Below are 22,291 nucleotides of genomic sequence, written 5' to 3'. Positions count from 1 at the left end.
CCTAATCCATCGGCTGAAGTGAACTAGCCCGACTTCATGATCAAATCGGGCCAGGAGAGGTATTGGAAGATCAACACCTTGAAAGCACTAATCGATGGCAAAAATTCTAGTAAATCTGTGATCAGATTAATTTGATTAAATTAATATAGATCTAATCTTAGAATAATAATTATTAGATAGATAGATAATCTTAGATTCATGTTTTTTTTATCATAAAAGTAACATAGATCCAAACCGTTGATTTTGAAAGTCATTTATCTTACGCAAGAGATGTTGGTACAAGATTGGATGAGGACCATGTGGGGGTCACCTCATGATGTTTAACAAGATCAAGGGTCTTGATTTCACATTCATGTTCCCATGGCCCCAGAAATTGACTTTCACCATTGTTGGTGAATGTGACCAAACTCCAGTTGGCCTGAAACCGAATTGCAAAGTAATATTTTTAAGAGAATTTATATGGTGGCCGACCTTTACATGTAAAGGTCGGAGAGAGAAAACACCCCCTCGGCCCGTCCCTTGATTTTAAATCCATCAAAAGCCCCCTTTTTTACTTTTTCTTTTGGATCTAAAATCAAGGTGTCAGGTTTTCTCTCTCTCTCTGCCCTTGTGATTTCACGGTCGGCCACCATATAATTTCTCTATTTTCCAAAGGATAATCCATTATTTTTCAAAAAAGTACTGTATGGCCAACACCATTGGATGATCCAAGCCATCCAATGAGCCATAAAGTAAAATAGTTTAGCCCAAAAATTCTATTTACATAGATCGGAGGGATGGGATCCTATTTACGTTGTGGCCCATCAAATGGACTGTTTGGATCATCCAATGGTTTGGGCCGTAATTTCCAAAAGAAGTACGAAAAAATAAGTAATTTCCAAAAGAATTGGACCGGAATTTCCCGAAGAAGTCAAATGGACGGTTTGGATCATCCAATGGTTCGGGCCGTAATTTCCAAAAGAAGTACCAAAAAATACGTAATTTCCAAAAGAAAAAATAAAATGGCCCATGCAGGTCTCGAACCTGCGACCTTCGCGTTATTAGCACGACGCTCTAACCAACTGAGCTAATAGGCCACTTTTCTTACAGAGTTGATTAAATTAATTATCTATTATTACCCATCTAATCTGATCATGGGCTGCAAATAGCATCATTCCACATTCTTTGAGAAAGGCCCAGAAATCCATTTTGTGATCCTACGGTTGTAATTGCATGAACAAAATCGTTTTAATAAGTGGAGACTAGACCCTGCACTATACATGTGTAGGGTAGATTGTGCATGGATCAAAAGGATAAAAAGGAATAAACTTCTGAATATACCTCATTAAGAAAACTCTTTACGAATTGATTAGGGAGGGAAATGATTTTTCCACCCCTTTTTCTAGCATTTCCAACGTAATTTTTGAATACAATAAGGGCCCGTTTGGATGCCAAGAAGATTTTGATCTGGACTTCTCACATTTACAGCTATTTTGCGTTGACATTTGGATCCCGATCAAATCCTTGAATTTCCAATTCAGCGGCTGATAGTGAAAAAAAAAAACAGATTTCCAAATAAACTGTGGAAATAAGAAGTTGGAAATCCACTGATCTGGCAGTTTCCTTCACCCTCTCCCCTGTAGCAGGAATTACCCCCTTCCCTGTCTGTCTCCCTCAACATGAGCTGGCAGATTTATCCATTTTGAGGTATCCAAACGGGCCCTAATAGGTTTTGGTTTTCATAATCTAAAATGAAGAAGGCCTTAACCTTTCGTTTTGATACACATTAAGTAGGTGTAGAAAGAAAGCAAAACGATAACATTTTCCAAGTAAAATATAGTGGACCAGGGGAATTTCTCTATTTAGAAAGTTTCTTTCATCCCGAGTCTCAGGAAGGGACGGGCGGAATTGAGTACAGTCACTTGCAACTTCAATCATCATGTGGGCTCGGAATCCTTCTGATGAGAGGCCTGTTTGAAAGATGAGTCGGGCTATGATTGAGTGGTTGGAGAAGGGGCTGGCTCAAAAAACAAAATCGCATTCGAGCCACAGATCAACATGTTATAAACGTTGTTGGGAGTAGAAGTAAAAATGTAGTTTACTTTCCCTTTTCCCCTCATATTAATATGGTGGACAACCACACGAATGGAACTTACATCAAAGATTATTGCATTCAAACTATCCCAAATTCTCTAACCAATGTGATCTTGGTGTAATCATGAGGGGTTCCCACTTAGGGGGGAAGTAAGGGCAGATCACAGTAACACCAAATTGTTTGGTCCCACAGATATCCCTTGGTGCAATTGATAGGATATGCCCATGTATTCTAGTGTGGGGCCTAACTAAATTTTAGGGGTGCAACTTAGGTCAGGTCGGGTTGAGCTTTTGCTAAAAATGAATAGTAATCAACCTGAATCCGGCCCGATTTCAAGGTAAACTCTAATCAACCCGAATTCTGAAAAATCGACCCGAGTTGCACCCCTACTAAATATGATGGTTAATTCCTACTATCAATAAGTAACTCTTTTTTCTTTATACTGACTGAAATACCCCCATTAATTCAACTAATACTCAAAATGGGTTGGGAGGAATTTACCCCTAATCGAGGTGAAAACCGGTTTGGGTTATTTCACCAATTATACCTAAAGTTACAAAGATTGATATGTAATTGGAAGGTATATCTATTTTTTCAAGTATATCAATTTCATTGTTATTCCAACTCATAATATGAAGTTACATTTGTGTCCGGACACATTACACATGGTAGAGATTCCAGGAGGCCGTAGACTGAACGAAAGGGAGTTTTTCCTTTTTGGTAGGTAGCTTGGGATTGAACCTCCAACCTCTAGGTTGAAGAACAAAGCCTTGACCATTGAACTGGAAACTCAATCCCTACATGGAGATGAAGTAAAAGTTTATTTGTTAGAGAAAGGCGTTATTTATCTTTTACACTTTTAACACTCCCCCACATGTGTGGCCCACTTCGCAAACACGTGACACATGTGGTACCACTTTGGACCAATCATCGCATGTGAATTTTTGCTATCTGGGAGGTTTGAACTCGAGACCTTTGGCTCTGATATCATGTTAAGCTTTTGGAGTAATTGATAGTTTCACATAGTATCAGAGCAAATGCCTAGGTTCAAACCTCCTTGATAGCAAAAATCCACATGCAATGGCTAAACCCAAAAGAGGGGCCGCATGTGCCACGTGTAGGCCAACCCAAAGAAAGAGGGGCCACACGTGAGGGTGTGTGTTAAAGTATAAAAGATTAATAACACCTTTCTCCAACAGCTTGAGCTTTTGGAGAAGTTGGTAAGTTAACATTATTTGTACTTACGGATGGGGTCGAAGTAAAAGTTGTTTTTATCGTCGTGAGGGCACTTCATTAAATTATATAACAGAATGTTCATATGTATTGGAAACACTTTGAAATTTGCTAATTGTTTGGTGTATGATACGGATAAAGCTGTAATTAGATTTAGTAATGAGTTTATTATATCTGGTATTTTGGTGAATGCTCCCTGTGTCATGGAAAATGATCAAAATGGCCTTATTTGATGGAAAATAAGCAAATTGCCCAACAAAAAAAATGAAAAATAAAAATCCTTATGAAAAATCCCTAAATACCCTTGTATCTTGGAAAATAACTAAAATACCCATGGAAAAAAAAATCCCAAAATACCCTTTGGTAGGGATTTGAATAGGGGTGCAACTCGGGTCGGGTTAGGCCAACCCTAACCCAACCCGAGATAGCATTCTCTCAACTCTAACCCAACCCAACCCGAGCCTCGTGTTGAGGATGTCAACCCTAACCCAACACGCGTTCCAAATCGGGTCGGGTTGAGTCGGGCTCATCTCGGTCTGGGTTCGGTTGCCAAGGCCTCAACCCTGACCCAAAAAATATGTGAAAACTAGAGGATGGAGGTTGGGTTGGGGTCGGGTCGGGTTGCCAAGGCCTCAACTCTAACCCAACCCGAAATTAAATCGGTTGGCTTTTCCCAACCCTAACCCAACCCAACCTAAGAAAATGCCAACCCAACCCAAATCGGGTTGAACCCGTCGGGTTCGGGTTGAGCCCGACCCAAGTTGCACCCCTAGATTTGAACACCCTTTCCAAAGTGCAAGTAAAGAAGGGACCTGAGTAAAACAAATTATCCAATTAAACAAACCAAAGAAATATTGCCCCTAATGAACTGGGTCCATTTGAATTGGGGAGAATGAAATAGAGGAATCTGGAAATATCTAACAATCATCTACGATGCCTATGCTTGGATACTCCTCAACACATGGTGACTAATATTGTTTTCAGAAACTATTGCAGAAGAAATTAAACAGTAAAGAATCTTTTAAATTATATCCATTGTAAATGGAAGCATCGTTTGTCTACATATGGTGAACATTTTGATAACAGATGCCAATATGATCAGGAGACAGCATCAAAATCCTATGGTAGACAGCATCAAACAACTATATATGCTTCAAACATTGACAACGCCAACCCGATACCGCAAACTACAAACACGTGGACCAAGAGGACCTTGCACAGATTACCCATTAAAGTATGCTTATTCGAAATGCATTCACTGGATAATAACTCTGCCATGTCTCAATGTCCACGTCATTTGATGGCTTAAATATTGTTCTAAAGCAACTACATAAATTAAACAACTCTTTACTTTTCTTTGATCAAGATAAAAATGCCAAACTTGCTTCAAGTTGCAGATTCCTACAATGAAGTAAGACAACTAGTGAAGTACTAATTTAGTAGGGGTGCAACTTTGGGCCGGGTCGGGTCGAGGCCAACCCTAGGCCAACTTGGGATAGCATTTCATCAGTCTGTGCCTTGAGTCGAGGATGGTCAACGCTAACCCAACCCGCCTCTAATTCTCTCAACCCTTAACTCAGACTCATCTAACCCGTTTTTTCCAAATTGGGTTGGGTTTAGTCGGATTGGGTTTGGGTTAGCCTAGGACAAAAATAGAAAAAATAAAAAATCACAATAAAAATAGAGGATAAAGATTGTGTTCGGGTTGGGTGGCCCAAGGCCTCAACCAATGTTATTTGGAATGTTCCAGTATGGGGTACAAGGACGGGGACAGTAGTGACCTGGTATGAGCTACGATGGGGGTAGGCTTACTTGGTTCATTCTTTGGGATCACGGTTCGATTTCGAGCACTAATTTAGTACTTAATATAGATGTGTGCATGTGTGCCTGTGTGATCTGGTTTCAAAATCAATTATCAAAATCCAAAATGAATAAGGCACATGAAGATTGAAAACTAATGAAAAGTGTCATATGAAGTGAACATTACGAGGAAAAAGAATACGAAATCATAATCAACCCAAGCTTGTGGGTCAATTTGTGTGTGTGTTGGGGTCAACTACGTGTAAACCCAACTTGACCCCAATTTAAATGAGGTTGGCATTTCCCAACACTAAACCCAACCCGAGGAAATGCCAACCCAACCCGGGCACAAATCGCCTTAGGAAAAATTGCCGATGGCGGACACAAAAAAGGGGGAATTGCCAATGGGGGACACAATTTTGAAAAATTGTTAAAGAGGGTTGATAACCCCTTTCTAGAGATTTCGTAACCCCATTTCGTCCCTCTCTAACAATTTTTCAAAATTGTGCCCCACTTTGGCAGTTCTTATATTCTTGGTGTCACCCTCTAAGCAAAGTTGCACCAGTCCACTATGGTCTCTGTCAATTTCTCAATTCATTACAGGACTAAATGTCCTCAATTATTCTCTTAACCCCAACTGCCTTAATAATTTCTATTGTAGAAAGGGTTTGAGAGAGAGAGGGAGATGGGTTGGGCTATAGCTTTACAAGGAGGAGCAGGAGACATCCCACTCTCTCTTCCACCTGATCGGAAACAACCCCGAGAGGCTGCCCTTCGCCATTGCCTTCAAATCGGTGTGTCTGCCCTCAAAGCCAACAAACCACCTTTAGATGTTGTCGAGCTCGTGGTACCCAACAAAACCCATCAAAAAATTTCACCTCTTTTGTACCTATTCTCTACTCATCATCGATTTCTTTGAAAATTTATTTGTATTCTTCCTCTTTTTGCATTAGGTTATGATGGGTTTTTGATGAAATGGTCTGTGTGATTTTAATTCCATACATAGTCGTGTAATGATGGTTTCAATTAGAGTTTCATTAGACAAAGCACATAGATATTTATCTCTGACTTTCTACAAGTTGAAATAAATTTCATATTTAGAGACCCAATTTGTTTTTGGCATGCTCTGTTGTTTTTTTTTTCACTCTTTACTACGTAGAAATGGCAATTTGAGATGCTTGAAAATGGTTGATTTTACCATGCCTATCTTTTTCCACTATTATAAACTATTATTTACTTTATATAAATGGGCATTTTAAGTCCGAAACAAGTGACATCAGTCTCTATCTAGTCCTCTGGAAGCTAGATTTCAAATGGAACAAATTTCACCAAAAAATTCGAAGGGGTGAGAGAATTATGGTTTATTTTTCTCAAGACCGTAAGAAAGTGGAGTCACATTAAAATATTCACAGCTTTGTCATTTTAAGTCCAAAACAAGTGAAATCAGTATCTACTCTGTTGAAGTTGGCTTTCAAAAAAAAGAAAAAAAATCTCTTCAAAAAATTCAATGTGATGAGCGCGGAATGCGGGTTTTCGTACAGAAATTTTGGCGCACATTAAAATGTCCATAACTCCTCATTTGAAGTCCAAAACAATTGAGATCGGTCTGTATCTAGTATCTACACCTCCGGAAGCCCTCTTTCAAATGTAAAAAATCTCATAAAAAAATCAAAGGGATGAGAGAGTTATGGTTTGTTTTCTCAAGACTGCGTGAAAGTGGGTCTCACATTCAAACATCCATATCTCTTTCATTTTTAACTCCAAAACAAGTGAGATTAGTCTCTACCTACTCCTATCTACCCTTTCGAGCCAATTTGATTAGTGCAGTGAAGAGAGAAGAATCACAATGGCAAAGCAAAACCCAATAAACATAAACTTTGGTCTACGATTTTTGTCAAACCTTGACATGAAGAAGAAAATGTAACGAAGTGTTCTTGCATAAAGATCCTCTTCTAAATCATATTCTTCACCGTCCCAAATATATAACCCTACAAAGTAAAAGTATAAAGAATCGCTCTATATTGATTTTCAAAAAAAAAAAAAAAAGACTCGTGCAGCAAGAAGTCGTTTAGTTTGGCTTTGAGTTTTGTTTTTTTCATCGAGATTGGGTTGGTGTTCAGTGTACATTACTGTATGGAAAATTCACAAGTAGCAGTGGTGTGGAGTGCATTTGACCAAGCAAAAAGCGTCGGTAGAGACAATTGTATTCGCTTGAAGTGGCATAGTCATATGAGAAAACATCAGGGTGGCAAACTTCCTGTACCCATAGTTGGGACAGAGGTGGTGGCCTTTCGCTATTAGTAAGCACTCACTGACTTTCTTTATGTTGAGTTAACCCGACGGGTTCGTCTAGATGCCTAGTGGAGAACGAGCTGGTAGGAAAGAGCTGGAGATCATGAGCTAGCCTCTGAGGGGATGGAATAGAATTATCACGATCATGGCAACGAAGGGCATCAGGTCACTGAGAATTACTTCAATGTAGAGACTAACAAAGATTTAAAAACAAGAAACCAACAAAGATAATAAAATTCCTAAAATATCACAATTAACTTATTTCTAGCTAGAAATAAGGATTGGGAAACAAATTCCCTTAGGTGAGTAGCTTTCCTAATATTTCTCATAAGCTTTCTTTTTGGTTCCATGGTGCCAAGAGATGCAGCTGCATCAAACTCCCCTGGTTGAGAAGGACTCGTCCTTGAGTCTGATTGACCATCACCATTATCTACATGATATGCTTGTTAGAAGTTTCTAATATTAGTGGTCTTGCATTGGCAATTCTAAGATTGGCAAGTACACAAGGTTTTGAAAGTTGTTGGGCTTGAAGTTTTGTCTCTAGCATGTTGCTAAAGTTAGCCCCAAGAGAAAAACGAAAATGATAATGTTTAGAAAGCTTAATGGGAGCTTTCGTTGCTTATATATATATATGGCTCTTGGTCCCGCTTCCTTACAATTTGCATCACCTAATTGAGAGAGTTTCACGTCAAAGTCAAGGTTCCTCATCAATCTAGAGTGAGTGGAAGGGAGAGAAGACTAAGGGGCATTTTCCGGGTCATCTTTAAGCTTGGGAAAAGCAAGTGGATCCTCATCGGATTGGAGAAACCAAACAACGACAATGGCACAGGGTATAAGCTTTCTCTCCCATTCCAGGGGATCGATTTTGTGTACTTGAATTAACATTTGGTGTCAGAGCTTCCGGTTAGAAGCATTGAAATCTGAAGAAAATTTAAGTTTTTCTTTGAAAAATTGCAATTTTGGCAAGTTGCCGGAAAACCTATTGCCGTTGGCAACATGATAAATTTTCCGATGAGTGGCCAGTACCGTTGTGTTCCCCATCGACCAACGGACTACCCTGTAAAATTTGAGGATTATTCAACAGTAAGACAGAGAACCAACTGTTTAAAGTTGGCAATTTTTCGTAAAAAGATCGTTTTTTACTAGTTTTGGAAGCTAATTGCGGAGGGAGGGTTGGGGGGGTGGGGGTGGGTTGATGACGACTGTAAAATCTGGGTCGGACCTGAACACCCTGCTCGACTGGGATCTGCGCAAGGACAAAAAGAATTTAAGAGGGTTAGGGAGTGGGGTGGGGGTCACGGTGACGCCGCCATGTGGCACCTTGACATGCAAGGGGGCCGGTCGAGGGTTTTGTGGTTATTTTTGGCCGCTTTGGACCGAATTGGCCCCCCTATGGTTTGTGATGGTTTTGGGGCCAGTTATTATGGAACATGTATGTGTGTGAATGGATTTGTGGTGGATTGCCTTGAAATATTTATGTGTGTGAAATGATTGGAATGATGAAAGAAGTTATCCAAAGAGAATCCTTCATTGATTAATGAGACTCAAATTAAAATGAAAATGCATTGTTGCTTAAAATTTGCAACCTTAAATTAGTATAAGGGTTTGATCGGCTCAAGGAAAGAACTTTGCTTCTGTTGGATATAGTTGGATATATGTAATAAGCCTGAGGGCATAGATGTAGTTATGCTTCTCCATTATTAATAAATATATTAGTGAGGGGGAGATCATCTCTCTAACTCACTTTCTCTTCTCTAATTCTTTCTCTCAACATGGTATCAAAGCCCTAGGGTTTTTTATCCCTAGGGAAACCCTTTAGCCTCCATCTTCTCCATTCCTCAACCCTAACCCCTTTCCTCATCCTCATCTTTATCTCTCCCTAACCCCTTCCTCATTCTCATCTTCATCTCTCCCACGCCCTAAACCTAACCCTAACCTTCCCCATATCCAAAACAGATTTCATTTTTTTGCCCCCCCTCAAACCTACTCGCGCCCCTGGAAACCCAAGCACGTCCCGCGTTTTGCCCCCCCTCAAACCCACTCGCGCCCCATGGAAACCCAAGCCGTCCAGCGTTTTGCCCCCCCTGAAAACCCAAGCAGTGTTTGGATTTATTTGTTAAAAGCCTTATTTCTTACCCTTTTTCTTTGATGTGTTAGATTTCTCTCTTCTTACTACGTCTTCGGCATCTTCCTAGTCTATGTATGGGTCTCTCTATGCACTCGGTCCTTTCTTGTGCGTTTTTTCTATGAACTTCCTGGTGGATTAGTTAGTTCTTATTCTTCCTCTCTACGTCTCCTCGTTGGAGCCCTTGGTTGTGGTTTCTTTGTTTCTTGATCTTTGTTGTCTTGATGGAACCTCCTGTCATCGTTGATCCATCTCTTGGCATGACCACTGAGACTCATGCTTCTACCACACTGTCGGTTCCCTCTTCATCGTCTCACCCTACCTTGGCACTTGTGGAGGGTTCATACCCACAGTTGAATATTGCCAAGTTTGATGGAACTAACTACCTTCCCTAGAAAGTTGCAATTGAGACCTATCTCCTTGGGAGAGGTAGGTCAGTTTTCTTCAGGACCCCCCTCCACGTATGGACCCGTCCTTCACCCGTTGGGAAATGGAAGATGCCTTGATTCGCAGTCTCCTATGGCAGAGCATGACGCCTGCCGTTTCATCCACGATGATTCTCCTTCCCACTGCGAAGGAGATTTGGGATCATACCGCTGACACTTACTCTGCGGTTGAGATCTCCGACATATTTGCTCTACTTACTCTGAGTGGATGCGTCTTCGTCGTGGTGATCTATCCCTAGAGACTCATTATGGCCAGTTTCTGTCCTTATGTCAGCAGCTTGACATCTAGTTACCCCTCACGTCTGATATCAATGTTCTTCGCCGCCAGCGAGAGTAGATCCGGGTTGTTCACTATCTTGAGAGCTTAGGCTCTGAGTTTGCTTCCTTCCGTCAGCAGGTCCTTGGCTCGGGCACTATTCCCTCATTACGGGAGACTTATTTACGAGCACAACAGTGTCTTGATGATCCATCTCCCAGCCTTCCGTCTGAGAGTGCAGCTCTAGTTTCTTCTGACAGTTCTGGTGGGTCTCGACCACCTATAGGAGGTGGCTACTCTACTCGGGCTCGTGGCCGTGGCGGTGGCCGGGTTGGTGCTGGCCGTGGTCGTCCTTATTGTACTCATTGTCATAGGGATGGCCACCAGATTGAGACATGCTACACACTACATCCAGAGCTTCGCACAGGCCGGTCAGCTCATCTCACTGTGACCGGTTCGTCTGACAGTGTGCCCTCTTTGTCTGTCTCTATTTCTGCTGATGAACCTTTCACATTCACGAGGTCAGATTATGAGGAGCTGCAGCGGTTCAGACAGAATGCCTCCCATCATACTGCTGGGTTTGCTCAGCTAGGTAGCTCACCCACGACCTTACTTTCTAGCTCCGGGTTCTGGATTATTGACTCGGGAGCCTCCAATCACATTACTGGTAACCTTTCATATTCACGAGATCAGATTATGAGGAGCTGCAACGGTTCAGACAGAATGCCTCCCATCATACTGCTGGGTTTGCTCAGCTAGGTAGCTCACCCACGACCTTACTTTCTAGCTCCGGGTCCTGGATTATTGACTCGAGAGCCTCCAATCACATTACTGGTAACTCTTCTCAGCTTGCTTATTTTCATTCCATTCTGACAGGAACTCAGACCATTACTCTTGCTGATGGGTCCACTTACCCCATCACTGGTATTGGCACAATTTGTCCTTCACCTAATATTTCTTTATCATCTGTTTTATGTGTTCCAAAATCTCCTTTTAGCTTATTGTCTGTTAGCCAATTAACGAAAAATCTTCAGTGCTCCATCTCATTTTATCCATCGTATTGTGTTTTTCTGGATCTTTCGATTGGGAAGACAATTGGATCGGGTCGTGAGGTGGATGGTCTCTACCGCCTTGACTGCAATCGTTCTCCTACAGTCCTGCATACCTCCGTCGATGCATTTCAGTGGCACTGCCGTCTTGGTCATCCGTCCCTTCAGCGCCTTCAGCAGACGTCTTATGTTCCATCTTCTATTTCTCCATTCCAGTGCTAGTCGTGTGAACTTGAGAAGCATCACCGGGTGTCCTTTCCTTCTCGAGTCCTCAGTCATGTCGATAGTCCTTTTAGTTTAGTTCATTCTGATGTATCCCTCTAGGGTCGCTTCCAATAATGGTTTTAGGTATTTTGTTGTTTTTATTGATGATTATTCACGTATGACATGACTCTATTTGTTGAAAGACCGCTTCCAGGTTTTCAATGCTTTTCAGAAATTTCATGTTGAAATAAATAACCAGTTTAATTGCAATGTCAAGTGTCTCTGTACTGATAATGCTAGCGAATTTTTCTCTTCTACTCATGGTTATGAGGATTATCTTACAGGTCATGGAATTATTCATCAATCTTTGTGTACCTACACGTCGCAGCAAAATGGTGTCGCAGAAAGAAAATTGAGATACCTACTTGAAGTTACTCGCACGCTCTTGTTTCAAATGCGAGTCCCTAAATCTTTTTGGGGAGAGGCCGTGTTGACGTCATGTTTTCTTGGAAATCGTCTCCCATCTTCTGTCCTTCGTGGTTCCTCTCCTTTTCGTCTGTTGTATCCTCAACAGGAGCCGTTTCCTCTCCTCCCTCGCGTCTTTGGGTGTGTCTGTTTCGTTCACCTTCTTGGACCTAGTAGGGACAAACTCGATCCTCGGTCTGAGCGTTGTGTCTTTCTGGGTTATTCTAGAACTCAGAAAGGTTATCGTTGCTATAGTCCTCGTTTACGACGATGGTTTGTCTCCCCCGACTTAACATTCTTTGAATCAGAACCTTTTTTTGGCCTTCGACTCCTCTTGCTCCTAGTTCCATCCCGGATGAGGTACCCTTGTTTCTTCCTTCGCTTGCTGACCCTTTACAGGTACCACTCCAGCCTGCGCCACACTCAGAACCGGCACCCTCTTCTTAAGTTCTAGTGGTTCGCCCACCCGTTACATAAGAATATCAGCGATAAGTGCAGAAGACGAGGCCTCCACCTCCTTCTCATCATCCATCGTCTACTACAGTCGAGGTCCCACTCATGCCTACTAAGGTATTTACTTTACCATCATCGGCCATTACTTCTGATTCTCCCATTGCTTCTCGTACTAGGTCTCATTCTACAGCCCATCATATTTCTCAGTTTGTTTCTTATGATAGACTAACGCCTTCTTTTCAAGCCTTTGTTTCTTCCTTGTCCTCTGTAGAGTTAGCAAAATCATTACAGGAGGCTCTTGAACATCCTGGCTGGCGAGCTGCTATGTATCTGGAAATGAGGGCACTTCGATCCAACCAAACATGGGAACTTGTTTCTCTTCTAGCTGGGACTCGACCAGTTGGTTGTCGTTGGGTATTCTCCATTAAGTATTTATCTGATGGAAAGGTTGAACGGTTGAAAGCTCGTCTGGTTGCTAAGGGTACACTCAGACCTTTGGGGTTGACTATCATGAGACTTTCTCCCCTGTAGCCAAGATTCCTTCAGTTCGTGTTATCTTATCCATGGCAGCTAATCATGGTTGGCCTTTGCATCAACTTGATGTGGAGAATGCCTTTTTGCATGGCGATCTACAGGAGGAGGTTTACATGGAGCAGCCTCCAGGGTATGCTGCTCAGGGGGAGATGTCCTCCTCTGTTTGTCGCCTGAAGAAATCCTTATATGGCTTGAAACAGTCTCCAAGAGCATGGTTTGGTCGATTTAGTGAGGCCATTGTTCGCTTTGGTCTTAGACAGTGTGCAGTAGACCATTCAGTATTCAATCATAAATCCTCTGTAGGGTGCATCCTTCTGATTGTGTATGTTGATGACATCATTATTACAAGAAACAACTCAGGAGGAATTTAAAGGTTGAAGAGTTTCTTACAGACAAAGTTTGCTACAAAGGATTTGGGTCGACTTAGATACTTTCTAGGGATAGAGGTGGCCTATTCTTCTCAAGGAATATCTCTATCACAGAGAAAGTATGTGTTAGACCTACTGGAAGAAACAAGAAATCTTGGAGTAAAGCCTATATCTGTGCCTATGGATCCTAGTGTGAAGCTTATTCCAGAGGAAGGAGATCTGCTGGAAGACCCTGGCAGATATAGACGACTAGTTGGCAAGCTCATATATCTTACAGTTACTCGCCCAGATATCTCCTATGCAGTTGGAGTAGTCAGTCAGTTCATAAGTGCTCCTCGTACTTCTCACTGGGCGGCAGTAGTTCAGATTCTCTGTTATTTTAAAGGAGCACCAGGGAAAGGACTACTATTCAAAAAAAATGGGCATGTCAGAATAGAAGGCTATTGTGATGCAGATTGGGTAGGATCTCCAGCAGATAGGAGATCAACCGCTGGCTACTGTACATTTGTTGGGGGCAATCTGGTGTCTTGGAAAAGTAAAAAGCAAGAAGTTGTTTCGAAGTCAAGTGCTGAGGCAGAATATCGAGCTATGTCCTATACTAGTGGGGAGCTCCTTTGGTTACGTTTCCTCATGGCGGAGATTGGTTTTCCTTGTTCTTCTTCAGCTTAGCTTTATTTTGATAATAAAGTTGCAATTCAGATAGCCACCAATCCTGTTTTCCATGAGAGAACCAAGCATATAGAGGTGGATTGCCACTTTATTCGTCAGAAAATTCATAGAGGAGAGATACAGGTTTCTTTTACTCGATCTGTGGACCAGTTAGCTGACATATTTACGAAACCCTTGCCTAAGTTAAAGTTGAATGATATTTATAGCAAGCTAGGAATGTACAATATCTACATTCCAGCTTGAGGGAGAGTGTTGGATATAGTTGGATATATGTAATAAGCCTGAGGGCATAGATGTAATTATGCTTCTCCATTATTAATAAATATATTAGTGAGGGAGAGATCATCTCTCTAACTCACTTTCTCTTCTCTAATTCTTTCTCTCAACAGCCCCTATGCAATTTTAGGTTATGTGGTTGCAAAATTTCAAATTCATTGGCCTCTGAACATGTGAATCGATGCTGTATTTCTTGTGCAATTTAATTCATCAAATCTCATCATGTATGGTCGATTATGGGCTGTGGTGATCTTTCTTTTATCTTGCAATGAATTTTTTAATGGCAATGTGTGTGTATGTATCAATTCGTTATGCGAGATCACTGGCGCCCACTCATGCATGGCAATGATTAGCCCAACGGAGAGTCATTGTCTAGCATGTTTGGATGATGTGAGAAAGTTGGAAAGAAATGACCAGGCTTGGCTTTATCTTTTGTCCGACAATGATAGAATCCTTAGTGCTAAGTTGTTTATGTCTGGCTTGTTTCATGTGTGAGAGCCTATCGTGTGTCATCGGCCTGTGGCTCGGCCCAACGGAAGAGCCATGATGACACAGCAGGTGTCTCGCCAAGGTCACATTTGATGTTATGAGTGATCTTGGGGAAATCTAACCAATCGATGGACGTTAGATAGAATGACATGATTTATGTTAATAAACTCCAATTGTGGATAAGGTGTCGGATTTAGTGAGCATGTTAGTAACAATAATACTATGTTTTTCGCTTTGACCCCTAGAGCAATTTCTAGATATCTGTTGTGTATTGAACATTTAACCATGACGAATTTTGGCAAGTAGAGGACCACTTATATATTGCCCTTGGGTGCATGGAGCTTGACTGTGCTCTTTTGATTGACGGACCACTTGGAATTTCTGCCACTGGCTCACCTAAGAAGAAGGCATTTTTGTGCCTAGTGAGCGATCAAACCGCATAAGACTTATGATCATGAACAATACCATAAGTAAGTCCATTAGGGGTGCAAGTCCCGACTCGAAAGACCAAAAGGAATTCACTGCCAAGGAATAATTAAATGCAGTCGAGGAGCAATTTGAGGGGACTTCGAAGGCACTTGTCAGTACCCTTATTATGTGTATGCAGACCATGAGGTACGGCGGACTAAGTGGTGTGAGTGAGTACATCATGAAAATGATTGACATGGCCTCTCAACTCAAGAGAATGGATATGGAAATCTCTGAGGGTTTTGTAGTTCATTTCAATGACTTATCTGTCTACCCAGTTCAGTCTTTTCAAGATTAATTACAATGCGCAGAAAGAGAAGTGGACCAAGAGCATGTTGATCGCCACGTGTGTCCAAGAGGAGAGGCTAAGGACTGAAATGCTAGAGAGTGCTCACTTCACCACTCAAGGTCCGTCGAAGGCACACTTCAAGCAGAAAGGCAAAAAGGGTCAGAACAAGGGCAAGAAGGGAAAGTCAGTAGATGAATCGGCCCATCAGGGTCAGTCAGGCATCGGATGCCATTTTTTGCAGGAAAAGAATACACATAAAGATGGACTGCGCCAAATATAAGGCATGGCTTTAAAAGAAAGGTAAAACCTAGTTTTAATTAGTTAGCATGAAAAAGAGTTTAGAGATTATGTTTATCCTAATCCTAGTTGGATTAGAGTTTAGAAGTCGAGTTTGAGTAGAACTTTGAGGGTTTGATGTCTATAGATACGGACACACACACACACACACACACACACACACACACACACACACATATATATATATATATATATATTTGAAATGGGATAGATATTGTAATAAGATCTTTTAGTGTAATAAACTCAATTCAGTCTGCTTCTTTCATTCAAAGTTTTTATTTTTTTTAACTCTCTTGTGGATTCAAGGGTTTTATCAAAGGAGGAAATTTTATCAACAGGTTGACGACGGCGGTGATCTTTGCTTTCTTTCCGCACACTTCCTTCACGTCTAGTGGTATGTTTCCACAAGGAAAGAAGCAAACTAAATAAGTTTATTCAATAAAAGATCTGATATACAGACATCCTTATTTATAAAATCAAGCTAGAATCCTACTCAAACTCTATCTCTAATCCAACTAGGATTCTATCTGTTACTAAACTAAGATTGAGACTCCTAATATAACCATAACTCTTTTAAACTGAATTTTCAATATGACTAAAAAACAAAACAAAAAACTAAAATAATTTCACCAATTGTCCTAGAGCCCTAAAGCCCGTTCACATCATTCATCATATCGATGCCCTAAAGCCCTTATGATATATAGACCTTTGCATGTGATTCTCTTTTAAACTGAATTTTTAATATGACTAAAAAAACCCTAAAAGTATTTCACTAACTGTCCTAGAGCCCTAAAGCCCATTCATATCATTCATCATATCGATGGCCCTAAAGCCCTTATGATATATAGACCTTCACTTGCGATTCTAGACTTTTCCTACAATTTGGACTTCCGTGATATGTGGGTCCTCGTTACTTAAAACACCACCATAGAAAGTTTCCCTCAAACCCCACAAAAATAAAACTTAACTCAAGCCTTACGACTTGAATCTCTCCCCACTTAAAAAATTTGTGTGAATTGTTATCTTTTTTCCCTTAAGTGTATTGTGCAAGTCAAGAGATCTATTCATTTATAATAAAAATACAAAACATGAACAAATAGTTTTTTCTTTCCATGAGTCGCGACCAGCGATAGTAAAGAAAAAAACATGAAGTGGCCATAATACTCCTATTGACTTAAAAAGACTCATATAAAACTTTATGTCTAAAATAAGACACTTATAGTATAATGATAGTTCCGTCATCATATTTAGCCTCTTTTTTCATTTGTGAAGGATGGACCCAGTCATTTTCCCTCACTTGAAAACAACTTGACTCCGTCTAGTATACAGATAATGTTTGACATGTTGGAAACATAGTTTTAAAACTCCCCCACATCCGCATCGACACCCCCCCTCTCGAGTCTATTCCCTTTGACCTTGGCCGTGTTCCGTGTTGCGTCCCTACAGAGTCAATAAAAACTTGTTTGACTCTCCCAAATTATGACCACGTCAACCGAGTACTCGATCGCGTCATGCCAAGTCAACTACGATTTTCTTCGGCCGCGTTCTACGCAGCATCCACGTTTTTAAACACTAGTCGGAACTCTTTGGCAGTGATCCACATACGAACAGGAATGATTGTCATTTCAACCGAACAAGATACTTCTGAGAGACAATTCTTCCTCTAGATGTAATCTTACCATCATGCACACCTTCTGTGTCTTCCTCACACTTCTGACTTGTTGGTAGATGAAAACATGCTCATCCCCTTCTGTAACATTATCACGTTCATCTTTTTCTTCTTTGGCAGTGTAGTAGGAATATAGAAGTTCACTTTTCAATTCCATATACAGTAATACTAGCACCTGGTTAGTCCCTTTGCAAACCTCTGAATATGCTTTGTTCAAGAAATGATTTGTATCATAAATTTAGGGGTGCAACTCGGGTGAGGTTCAACCCGAAAAAAAGTCGGGTCGGGTCGGGTTGAGTTCGGGTCAGGTTTGGGTTTGGGTTGAGTTTTCCCAACCCGGGATGGGTTCGGATAGGGTTCGGATTGAGAGTTTGGGCAACCCGACCTGAGTGAAACCCGACATTTTTTTATGAAAATTTTATGTTATAAGCTTAAAAACTCGGGTTGGGTCAGGTTGAACTCGGGTCGGGCGGGTTCGGGTTGGTAAAATGGGATCCTCGGGTCGGGTCAGGTTGAACCTCGTCGGGTTGGAAATAGGGTCGGGTCGGTGTCGGGTTGGAGAAATTGGCTCTACTGCCTCTCATGGTTTTAAATTTTGGTTTTGGCTAAAATTTCGGAATTATCCGAAACCGAAATTTCAGCCGAAATCCCAAAATTTCGGGCGAAATCTGGTATTGGCGCACGAAATCTCTTATTTATGGGAAGAAATTTCTATTGAAATTACCGAAATTTTGGTAATTTCGTTCGAAATTGTTTGACGGAATAAAAGATTATTATTTTAATATATAATTTCGACAAAATTCCCGAAATTTCGAATGAAATTTGGTAAATTTCGGGAATTTTGGTTTCGGTACCATTTCGTTTCGGATTTCGGTCGAAATTTAAAACCATGCTGCCTCTTTCCAAGCCTCTCACTCCTTTATCAACAATGCCTTCGTTTCCTTGAACTGAAGTTGCATCTTCTGTAAAGCAGATCACATATTTGCATTTTCTTATGTTAAGGCTACCTTCATATCAGTTCTCATTTGTTTCTCCAATTGTAGTTGCCATGTAAGATCTTCAACATTCCTTTCCAATTTATTCTTGGCAACTTGTTGAGCACTAGCTTCTTTTGCCGTCATCTAAAATCTTTGTAGCACTTTTCTTTGCAACTTTTCCTCTCCAAGTATGCTGAGTAGTGATTGCCGTGTTTTTTTATCCTAAAATAATGTAAGCGTGCTAAGCATTTGCGGAATCAACGTTGGATAATAATTAAAACTTTTTTATGTTGTTTAAAACTGAGCTCTTTACCGATGACCATTACATGCACCCTGGATGCACTGTTTTACCATGCTTCCTGCTTTGTATCATACTTATGAGACTGACCATGATTTACGTAAACCTGAATAGACTTACCATGATTTACCTAAGCCAATCTGGTAGTAGACCTTGCCTTAGATGGTTCAAAGCCCAAAAATCGTTACGTTTGGGTGATACTAAATATCAGAGCAAGATCCATAAAAAAGACAATGCAAAATATGAATATACAAATGTCCAAATTTGGTGATCAATAAAGGCACTTAAGATGTTATTAAATCATAGATTTTTTTTGGCTATAAGTGCTAGCAGTGAACGTGAAGAATCAGGTGGTCCTCAATGGAGTCCTCCGCCTCCTGGGTGCCTTAAATAAATTTTGATGGATCGAGTTTGGGAAAACTTGGTCCTTTAGGGATTGGCGGCCTCCTTAGAGATGAGGCGGGGATCACGATCTGGCCTATTCAGGTCCGATAGGAGTGGCGGATTCTAATGAGTATGAATCTCTTGATTTGGCGAAGGTTGTCTTGGAGGGCGATTCGCTAAATGTCGTAAGGTGGCTGAAGGGAAATAAGGCCACCCCATGGAGATTTGCTAGGTGGATCGATGGGCTAAGGGATCGGTTGGGGGAATTCGATGTAGTATTTCAGCATGTCAAAAGGTCTGCCAATACTGAGGCAGATAAACTTGCTAGAGCTGGAGTGGGGTGTCAGGACCTAGAGCTCTTCGATTTTCTGCCCCCTTAAGGGTTGCGTTAGGCGTGTTGTTGGAATTGTATTTCTTTGTTTTTTATTGGTTGACTTCCTCGGTCGGCTTTACTTTGTATTATGTTCCTCTTTTTATTAATGAATCTGTTACCATTAAAAAAAAAAAGCAATCTGAGGTGTAATGTAACTTAGCACGTGAACGATTCATCTCAATAAAGGCATGCCGCATGCGCATGATAGGGTTAAGAAGAATGGTAATAAAATGCATACAGAAAGCATTGGATCATTCCTCTCTCTCTCTCTCTCTCTCTACACACACACACACGTGGGATTGATGCCCTATGTTGTTTTTAAGACCATTTGACATTTTTTATTTATCTACTTGACTAGCTTTTTTTTCTGTGTGTGAAAACTAAATCCATCCTGTACAGGTTCGCGAGCTAGAAAATAACCAAAATTTCAATGCTGGTAGAGGCTCTGTTTTAACTAGCAATGGTACGGTTGAAATGGAAGCATGCATCATGGATGGAAATACAAAGAAATGTGGAGCTGTTTCGGGTCTGTCCACTGTTGTCAATCCTATATCCCTTGCACGACTTGTGATGGAGAAAACTCCTCATATTTATCTGGCATTTGATGCTGCGGAAGCATTTGCAAGGGAACAAGTTAGTGCAATTTGAATATGCTTTTTCTAGCTGTATAATTCAAAACCTCATGTTTCCTATAGATTGGATAAATTTTACAAACCTATAAGGTGACTTTAGAGCTTCATCCATTTGGCTTGAGGTTATTATAAATTTGTCTGTAATTTATTGCCATCTCTCTATATCATCTTTTCATGCAAGAATTGTAATTTAATTTCTGCTGGATGTAATACTTGTACATTCTTCTTGAATTTGTGGTTTGTTTCGGTCAATGCATGCTATTCTGATTTTAAAGATTTTCCATGATTTCATGAGAATTCTAGGAACATAATACCGTGCAAAATCCAGATACATAAAAAAATCCTAACAAATTCCCAGCATATTACTTATAATTTTCTGATGGAAATTTGGGAATTGAATCAAAAGCTGGACTCATGCTTTGTGCCATGGACTTGGGTCCGCTAATTTGTACTAAATATTCATTTTCCTTCCAAGTATGCGCTGCTGTGGAGGGGTCCACTACGAGAGACCCAATATTTTATCTTTTCAAATATGCTTTTTTTTGGTTCTTAAAGTGTTAACAAATTTTTAATAATAGAATAAATTACAGAACATTATTGGGCAGAGGTTGTTCAATAAAACCTTCTGATCTACAAACACCACTCTCATCAAGTTTGTCTACAAGGTCATTTGCACTTCTGGGAATGTGGCTAAAAGAGACCCCCCTTCCCCGACATTTGTCGATGATTTTATCGATATAGGATGCCAATCTCCAAGAATCTTGCCTGTCCTTTTTTTGCTCATGTGACAACATTTGAGGACTTTTCTTCCATCATGAGCTTACCACTGCTTGTATCCTTGAGGAGACAGACCCGTAAGAAACACATTGACGTCACCTTCATTGGAATCAGTCCTAGCAATGGGCCTCGAGATGGACAAAATTATTTCCACTTTGTCTCTGTGCTCAAAGATTGTCCTCCGAAGAAATATAAGAAGCCTCTTTCCGCAAGGACTTTAAAAGAAAGATAAGTTATCAAAAAGACTCAAAGGAGTTGATCCGGGAAGATGAGTCAAAATAGTTAATATGAACCTGAAGAGATTTTTCATTGTGGGAGTTTACCAAAAGGGTCAAAAAGAATTAAGATCCTCTACAACTAGGATTGCAACTTGGGCCGGGTTTTACCCAACCTGCATCAACTCGACTTGAAAACGCCGCGGGTCAGGTTTTAAATGTGAGGGTTTTGGGCTAGGGTGGGTTTATGTTTGAAAAACTCGAGTGATTCTCAGGTCGAGTCGGGTTTAAAGGGGAAAAGCCTGACCCGCATTATTAACCGACATTTTTTATTATATTATAAATTATAATAATGAAAAGGAGAAAACTCTGGTGCGTAATGCGAATTAAAAACCTTTCCCTCTCAGTTTTTCATCGCTCATCTCTCTCTCTCTCTCTCTCTCTCTCTCTCTCTCTCAGGGTTGCAACTAGGGGTGCAACTCAGGTCGGGCTGGGTCTAATTTTTTATAGAAAACCCTGAGATTCGTAAACCCAACCCTACCCAAGATAGTTTCTCAGGTCGGGTTTTCATTTTTTAGCGTAGGATAGTGACTAATTTTAAAGATTGTAGAAAGAAAAAAACAAAGCTTCACACTAAAAATCTCTAAATTTCTGTCATCAAGTGTATAAATTGAAGGACACTATATTTTCACATAATAGACATGATCACCTCAATGAAAACTATTTTATCAATATATTGGAAAATAATTTGCTATGTTATTCAAGAGATATTTAAGAAAGTCACAGTACACCCATATGAGTTGGGTCGGGTTTTGGGTTTCGGGTTTTTTTCTTTTAAACCCGGCCCTACCCAAGATTGAGTCTGGTTTTCCAATTTAAAACCTGACCCTACCCAAGACCTATGATTTCTAAACCCGACCCAAGTTGCAGCCCTAGTTGCAACTCTGTTTTTTTTTTTGGGCGTGGCGTGAGGTGCCGCCGGGGGGGGGGGAGGGGGGGCGTGGGGTGTGTTTGGTTCTGGAACCCTACCTTTGCCCAAGATAGTTTCTCAGGTCGGGTTTTTTCCACATTGTCGCATTGAGTTTATTTCAAAACTACTATTTTTTTTAAAAATTCTAAATTGGTCCAATTCACCATAAACCTGTTGATTTAAACATTCTGATAAGATTACCCAAAACT

At 40.7% G+C, this 22,291-nt stretch overlaps 1 protein-coding gene and 1 non-coding gene across 2 annotated transcripts in view; one reads left to right on the top strand and one right to left on the bottom strand.

Moving 5' to 3' along the window:
* Positions 1 to 1,002: 1,002 nt before the first annotated feature.
* TRNAI-AAU (transfer RNA isoleucine (anticodon AAU)) lies at positions 1,003 to 1,076 on the bottom strand. The gene has a single exon. It is a non-coding gene; the product is annotated as a tRNA-Ile (tRNA).
* A 4,610-nt stretch (positions 1,077 to 5,686) lies between these two features.
* Positions 5,687 to 22,291, top strand: part of LOC143856133 (isoaspartyl peptidase/L-asparaginase 1-like) — a 32,981-nt gene continuing 16,376 nt past the window's right edge. The window contains exons 1-2 of the mRNA XM_077366221.1: positions 5,687 to 5,954; positions 19,888 to 20,121. Of these exons, the coding sequence (XP_077222336.1) occupies positions 5,793 to 5,954; positions 19,888 to 20,121 (396 nt within the window). The 5' untranslated portion in view covers positions 5,687 to 5,792. The remainder of the gene's footprint in view (positions 5,955 to 19,887; positions 20,122 to 22,291) is intronic.

Source organism: Tasmannia lanceolata, unplaced genomic scaffold (genome assembly GCF_043159265.1).
Source record: "Tasmannia lanceolata isolate RefF3 unplaced genomic scaffold, GAP_Taslan_0.1 ptg000003l, whole genome shotgun sequence".
Taxonomy (NCBI): domain Eukaryota; kingdom Viridiplantae; phylum Streptophyta; class Magnoliopsida; order Canellales; family Winteraceae; genus Tasmannia; species Tasmannia lanceolata.
Note: the sequence above shows the minus strand (reverse complement) of the source record. Positions and strands in the feature narration are given on the sequence as shown.